The sequence below is a fragment of the Phoca vitulina genome, unplaced genomic scaffold (genome assembly GCF_004348235.1).
Source record: "Phoca vitulina isolate PV1807 unplaced genomic scaffold, GSC_HSeal_1.0 scaffold25, whole genome shotgun sequence".
Classification (NCBI taxonomy): domain Eukaryota; kingdom Metazoa; phylum Chordata; class Mammalia; order Carnivora; family Phocidae; genus Phoca; species Phoca vitulina.
Genome location: NW_022589728.1, coordinates 23334638 through 23342173, shown reverse-complemented (window position 1 = coordinate 23342173; position 7536 = coordinate 23334638). Strand labels below are relative to the sequence as shown.

Genomic DNA, 7536 nt, shown 5'->3' with positions numbered 1-7536 from the left:
CGGCCGGTCGGTCGGTCCCGCTGCAGCGGCGGTGACAGCCGCGAGTTAGGCGGCGCGCGCTGCCCTCATGGCCAAGCCGCCGCCGCCCGAGCGTCCCCGGAGCCGGCGCGGCGGCTCCCTCTCACCCCGGGGGAGGGGCGCGCAGCGGAGACCGCACGGGCCCGCCGGCCGCCGCGGGAGTTGTCAACTTGACCCAAGTTGCGAAAGGGTGGGAGAGTGGGGTGCGGGGCAGCGGGAGCGCCAGGAAGGGGCGACTCCTCGCTCGGTGCAGTCGAGCGCTGCCCAACGGCTTGCAGCTGCCCCCGCGGTCTCGTGTCCCCTGCCCTGCACTCCCTACGGCTGTCACTTGGGCACTGGGCTCCGCAGCGCAGCCCCGCTTGCAAGTCGGAGCGCTCCCGGCCGCCTCTGAGCGGGCTCCACGCTCCGCGCTATATAACCCTCGACCGGGAAGAGCCGGCGGCGGCATCGGCCCTCCCTCCGCTCGGCCCTCCCCGCCCCCGGGCGCACCCCGCCCCCGGCCCAGCCCCCAGCCCGCCGTCCGCCGAACCGCGGCGGGGCAGCCCCTCTCACATGGCCGCGGCCGCAGCCTCCAGCCCTTGTCGCACCTCCCTTCACAGCTTACGCCCCTGCTGTGGGGTGTCCCGGCCTCCGCCTGCCAGGCCTGGCGGTCGGCAGTGTCCGGGCCATCCTCCTCCTGCCGTCGAGTCCTCGCTAGTCCCTATCTCGCCACTTTCGTTGAGCATGGGACTCTGGACGGCCCCTCCTGCGATCAGGCGCTGAGGAAGACAGCCCTGCAGGCTGGAGGAGCCAAGAGAAGGACCTCGGCAGCGCGGCAGTAGGGTGCCGGTTTATGGCTAGGGCTGGCAGAGAGCCGAGAAGGCCGTCAAAAGCCGGATCTTGGCAGCAACTTAGAATCGCAGCTAGCCCTCTGGAACGTGGGCCGAAAGGCTCTCATTTTTCCTGGCTGAAATCACCACCGCTGGGTGCCCACAGTCCCAGTCAAGCGTTGCCCTCCCTCCTGGCTGGCAATGAAAGTGCTGCATGCCGGGATTTGTAGTTCGCGCTGGTGCGGCGTGTCATTTGCGTACATTACTGGGTGGAATTCGAGAAGTACCCAGTCAACGCAGCCTAGGGACTAGGACCCCGAGTAGTCAAGGTGTCAGCACTCTTTGCTCTTGTGATATTGATTAAAGAGTCTATTTAATGCATGCATTTTCTCATACGAATTTTACCCGAAACTTGATCGTAAGGGGCAGAATCCGGCAGTACTTAATTTTGCGTCTGCAAGACGAGTTCTCAGTTCCGAGTTCTTTTCTGGCTTATCCTGGGACACCTATGAATTGTGGGGCTTCGCTCTTGTCGTCTTTAAGTGGACCGCGCGCATGCGCTGACTTCCTCTTTTTTTCCGGCTGGAATCATGGAGGGTGCAGAGTAAGTTGCTCTTCGTCCGCTTGTGAATCCTTCTCCATCCGCGAAACCAGAGATCTTTTGTCTCACTTTGCCTTGATCCGGCGGTAGCCTGTATCTTTACCCATTTGTTTGTGTGTTTGTGACGCTCTGTGACACTAGTGGGGGCGCCAGGCTAAGGTGGGATGCAGGCGGCCTTGGGGCGGAGGTTTTGGAGATGAACCCGGAACGAGGTGTGAGAGCCGAATGTGTGCGGGACCGGTGGGTATTTCTGTCTTTCAAGAGAGGCGCAGAACGTCTCAGTTGGGTTCAACCTTAGTTGGTATTTGGCCCAGTCGTCCCTGTCGTCAGGCCTTTGCTTTTAGCATGTGGAACTTCAGACCTGAATCAGGGTGGTAGTTGGGAGGTGTTTTAAATTTCTTTTCCTGAGAATTCTAAGCCCCCTTACACTCAGCCTCGTTAAGAGTCTAGAGAGAGTGTCTTGCAGCAGTTTCTGAGTCTGTACGTTTTGTTAACTTTGTTGTAGATGTTTTAATTATCGGAGGCTGGGGCTGATCGTGCATTAGATGTGAACTTATTGTGGTCTCCGACTGCTATTTAAGTGAAGGGGTCAGTATTAAAAGGCGAGGATTCCTGGCATAGAAACTCCCTAAAATCTGCTAGAGCAGCTAAAGATACAAACTTTTAGAGCCAGTGACAGTAGTAGTGCTAAATGACAAAGCGTGCTCAGTACAGATTAGGAGTAATGTGGTGCTGTGTGCTTTTTGAACTATTAATAAAGTTCTGTTCATTGATGCCAGAGAGAAGCAAAAGAAGGTTCCTGCTGTGCCAGAAACCCTTAAGAAGAAGCGAAGGAATTTCGCAGAGTTGAAGATCAAGCGTCTGAGGAAGAAGTTTGCTCAGAAGATGGTAAGTAAACTTTTGAGGCACTTTCCATGTAAAGGCCTTGTGGTTGGATTGGAAAACAGGTGTTCTTTCTCAGCAAGACTTGTTAACTTCACCCACTTGTACCAGTGAGCTTGGTTATTAGCTCTTAAAAGTGATATTAAATGAAGGTAGTAGCTGCACTTTGATATATTAATGCATGCTGTGGCAAGGAAAAAGTTTCAAGGGAACATTTTTTAATAGAATTGGTGTTGAAATAAATAAGCCAGAAAACTGGTATTGCTAATTGGGTTTGGGAGCTAAAAATCAGATGAATAACTGGTATTGGTTTTCAGCTTCGAAAGGCAAGAAGGAAGCTTATCTATGAAAAAGCTAAGCATTACCACAAGGAATATAGGCAGATGTACAGAACTGAGATTCGAATGGCAAGGATGGCAAGAAAAGCTGGCAACTTCTACGTACCTGCGGAACCCAAATTGGCATTTGTCATTAGGATCAGAGGGTAAGTTCAGTTTTAACTGCATTCTGGTTTTGAAGGGAAAGCTACATGGTCTCAGCAAGACTTCACATTACTTCTAAAGGCTTTGGTTCTGAAGCACTGGAATAAAGATATTTTGGGTATAGCTTGAACATGGACGGTGGTGTCTTAATGGTTTAGTTGCAAGGTCTGTGCCCAAAGCCCCTATTCATTCTCTAATTGAGCATTTGAATTTTAATTCAGTGTCCTGGAGATTAACTTCAAAAGCAGATGAGGTGTAGGCTTATAAGTGCTCTTACAAAGATGCATACAAAACGAGGAAGTGGTAAAAGGGTCAGGGGATAAGACAGCAAGTTGCCAGTGTACAGAACATGGATGTAGCTATGGTCAAAGCAAGAGCAGCTGAACCAAGCCAGAAACCCACAGAAATTGTATCTTTAAGCTAATAGAAATAGGTTCCAACGTTGAATTGTTACTCAGAATATCTGTTAGACAAGGTATTCACACAGACCACAATACATTGAAATTGGTCCCTAGGAAAGAACTCCTTGTAGAAAATGTGCCATATTGTGATGCACCAACTCAGAAGCAATGAGTTTTCTAGGATAAAATCAAGTCTTTGTAGTTTTTAATCTTAAATAAATTAAATCTAATCTTAAATCTTAAAAGTTTTGGAAGTGCAAGTATTTCAGAACCAGCCTATTGAAAATGAATGAGTTAAAGTATCACTTCATAATTAAATTTCAGACTGAAAGGACGTTGCGGAAAACTGCAGAACATAGTTAAATATTTCTAGACAGCATTAGATAAGACATGTCATTTGCTTTGAAAATCAAACTTTATAAAATAAATGCTCAGGAGGTAAAAAAGGGGGGGTTGTAAGTTTTAAATGTCAAAGTAGCTAACTAAAGGAAAAATGCCAGTGGTCATTGTAACAGGAGAAGATTTCTATTTATTTAGGTGAGACTTGGGTGGTTTTAAGTGGGACTTGTGTTGTCCAAAATTCATAATTGTTAGTTTCCTATTCTTAATAAAAATTCTGATAGCTAAGTAAATTTTGTCTTTTTTTCCCACTGCAGTATCAATGGTGTGAGCCCAAAGGTTCGAAAGGTGTTGCAGCTTCTTCGCCTTCGCCAGATCTTCAATGGCACCTTTGTTAAGCTCAACAAGGCTTCAGTTAACATGCTAAGGATTGTGGAACCTTATATAGCATGGGGGTAAGTCTGTCCTTTCCTAAGAGTTCCTTTTGAACTGGCTGTTAGCAAGATGGATTTTAGGTGTTCTGATGGTGATAACCCTATTCTTTGGTCATTCATGTCTGGTTTTTCCTATTTCAGGTACCCAAACCTGAAGTCGGTGAATGAATTGATCTACAAGCGTGGTTATGGCAAAATCAACAAGAAGCGAATTGCCCTGACAGATAACACATTGATCGCCCGATCTCTTGGTAGGTTCTGCCTATTTTAGGAGAAATTTGATACTAGACAAAGTTGACATTTTCTGGCATCTTGTGGCCTTATATTCATTCTATTATGAATCTTCCCATGGAAAACGTAAGTTATGATTTCATGGCTGAAGCCTCATCTTTGTAAAGACAGCCATGAATTTCCCTCTTTGTTGCTTTACTCTTGATTTAAAGTCTCATGGCCTGTAATTGTCCTTGTTGAATATCCTAAAATCTGTAAAAAACAGTTAACGATTTTAATGATCTTAAAATGTTCAGGTAAATATGGCATCATCTGCATGGAGGATCTGATTCACGAGATCTATACTGTTGGAAAACGTTTCAAAGAAGCAAACAACTTTTTATGGCCCTTCAAATTATCTTCTCCACGAGGGGGAATGAAGAAAAAGACCACCCATTTTGTAGAAGGTGGAGATGCTGGTAACAGGGAAGACCAGATCAATAGGCTTATTAGAAGGATGAACTAAGGTGAGCGGCTAAGGCTTGATAGAATTTTACTTCATAATAAGAGTAAAAGTGGTGGTAATCTTTAAATATTGATAAGGGTTGGGTTGGGTTCTGATATTTTTGGGGGGGGGAGCCAGTCATCTGATTACAGCTGGTTTGATTACTCCTTTTGAGGGCATTTATGGAGGAAAGAAAACCTGTGGGTTTTTTTCTTTTTCTTTTTTTTTTGTTTTAAGATTTTATTTATTTATTTATTTGAGAGAGAGAAACGGCATGAGAGGGGAGAGGGTCAGAGGGAGAAGCAGGCTCCCTGCTGAGCTGGGAGCCCGATGTGGGACTCGATCCCAGGACTCTGGGATCATGACCTGAGCCAAAGGCAGTCGCTTAACCAACTGAGTCACCCGGGCGCCCTGTGGTTTTTTCCTTAAGAATGGAAACTGAAGCACTTTCTTAAAATTTCTTGATTTATGTTAATTGTAATCTATTAAGGTGGGTTTTTTTTTTTTTCCCTTTTCAGGTATCTACCATGATTATTTTTGTAATCTGGTCAGTTAATAAATGGCTACGCTCAAATGGAAATGTGTTGTTGTCTTGGTGACTTTTTGCTAGCCTGACTCTGCTGTCCCTTAACTATTAAAGCAAATCTTGGTGTGTGATAAAAGTCATCAGCCTTTGCGTGCAAAACTAGGGTCTAGTTTGTATCTTGGTGGAAAACATTCCTTGGGTTTATTAAAGACTCTTCTGTACAAAGAATATATCTTAATTTTTCACTTTTGAATTGTGCCACTGAGTTAGCCAAGATGGGTCTGTTCTAAGAAAACCTATTTCATAGGCCTTTGTGCATGATTTACAAATAGAAATACTGTTGCTGAAATTCTATCCTCTGAGGCTTTGGCTTTTCTATAAAGTACTCTGAACATGTTTTCCTTGCATTTCCATTTTTGGTTTTTTGTTTTGCATCTTCTGTGCTTATTTAGGTGAGATTTTAATAATTCCATTATACATTGTGTATGTTATAAAGGAAGAAATGAAATTGGTGCCCATAGATGCAAGTTGTTTTGTAGCACCTATAGCAGTAGTGAGCAAAACATGAAACGTTTTGTTATTTTATAAATAACATTCCTATGTATTGTATGTATCTCAAATTCTCTAGTCTGAGAAACTATCTCTCTGGATTAGTGAGTTTATGGTCAATGAATTCTGGAAATACAGAAGGTTCTTTATGTAAAGTCAGTGTTACATGTTACACACTGAGTGTGCCAGTGTTTTGCAAGAAATTTGTTTTTAGTAAACGCCCACTATCAGTAATTAGTGGTACATTTGTTTATAGCCCACGAATGGACACATTACCCAAAGAAGCAAAGCTTTTGAAGCTGGTGAGGGATAGGAACATCTTTGGGAATACGTAGGATAAACAGTGTATTGGCAATACATGTCCTCTGTGGACGTGTTTGTTTTCAGTCTGGGAAATTCAGTTCTCCATATAAATTACTTTCCGAGTGGGGCCAGGGGCCCAGAGGATGGGGAAACAAATGGGTGAGAGTTTGGGGGTAGGGAGGAGTTGCAGACATTTAATATTGCCATAGAAAAGTCTAAAGCGCTTGCTTCAGAGTAAAGGAACCTAGGCAGTTTCAAAGAGTGGGAATAGAGGAAGGCATGTCAGAGTGATAATTTCTGCTGTTAGATTCTAGGGAGTAAAGTAGGGTAATTGGTCTGCCTTCACAGGATTGTGAGGACTAAAAGGGTGTGAAAAGGTTTTGTGAACTGTTAGAACCTACTGAAATGCAGGTTAACACCTTGTTTAGAAAACCCACCTCCTAAAAGATGGTGTCACCTATAAGGTACTGTCCCCTAGAAGGCTAACCAACCTTTGAAAGTCTGGGCCCCACCCAGCTGGTTCTACAAAAATTCACCTCATATGTAAATTTACATTTGTGCCCTTCAGTGTTCCAGCATTATAAGATCTTACACTAGCTACCCCGGTTTTCAAGTCATGAAGCTTAGTTATTGCATTCACTGATCTTTAGCAGGTGTTACCTCATATTGCTTATCTTTGGAAGTTCCTTTACCATAGGCTGGATTGAGTGCTGACTCTGGAACCAAAATGGGTTCGTATCCAGCCTTCACTTAATAGCTTGGGCCAGTGAATCTTTATCAGTAAAATGGGGGAGATTGTCGTGCCTAATCTAGGATTTTGATGAAGATGTTAGGTGTTTAGAGCAGTTCTGGCTCAAAGTACAAGTAGATACTATTTACTACATATTGTAACTTGAGCACCTAGCAGGGTTGTACAAAGGAAAAGAGCCTATACTTTCATGTGTTGGTCTAATTGGTAAGCTAGACATAACACAAATAGTGTGAGATAAGTGCTACAGGGATGTCTAGGATGTGTCAGCTTTTTGGGGTGTCTGGGAACCACCTGTAGGGAAGACTGACAACATTCTGTCCCCACTGCTTTCCTTTACAGATTGGTATCGAACCAGGCAAAACATTGCTTTCATACAGTTGTCTCCCTTTGCTTGGGTAAAACTTTTTAAGGCCAGCTTTTTAATCCTTTCAACCTAGTATTTTATATGGAGTAGGCACTAGGTTTTTGTTTCCTATTGCTGTTGTAACAAATTACAAACTTGAGTGACTTAAAACACAGATTTATTGTCTTTAACAATTTCAGAGGTAAGGAGTCCTAAATTGGTTTCGCTAAGTCAGGGTGTCATCAGGCCTGCCTTCCTGCCCTCTGAAGGCTCTACAGGAGAATTCATTTTCTTTTTTTTTTTTTTTTTTTTTTTCCAGTTTCTGCAAACCACTTGCTTTTCTTGGCTTATAGCCCCTTCCATCTTTGAAGTCTAAGGACCCT

General features: G+C 44.4%; 1 protein-coding gene across 1 annotated transcript; it reads left to right on the top strand.

The window, feature by feature from the left end:
- The first annotated feature begins 1327 nt into the window (after positions 1-1327).
- Positions 1328-5261, top strand: RPL7 (ribosomal protein L7). Its single transcript, XM_032421953.1, has 7 exons — positions 1328-1431; positions 2208-2316; positions 2628-2794; positions 3850-3987; positions 4108-4217; positions 4494-4703; positions 5200-5261. The coding sequence occupies exons 1-6, from the start codon at positions 1418-1420 to the stop codon at positions 4700-4702; spliced, it is 747 nt and encodes a 248-aa protein (XP_032277844.1). The 5' UTR covers positions 1328-1417; the 3' UTR covers position 4703; positions 5200-5261.
- Positions 5262-7536: the final 2275 nt, after the last annotated feature.

What these genes read in the sequence shown, in the direction of transcription:
- RPL7 (XM_032421953.1), top strand. An exon ending in AGAAGTTTGCTCAGAAGATG is followed by an intron (nt 2,317 to 2,627) that starts GTAAGTAAACTT and finishes ATTGGTTTTCAG; the next exon opens with CTTCGAAAGGCAAGAAGGAA. An exon ending in TTTGTCATTAGGATCAGAGG is followed by an intron (nt 2,795 to 3,849) that starts GTAAGTTCAGTT and finishes TTCCCACTGCAG; the next exon opens with TATCAATGGTGTGAGCCCAA.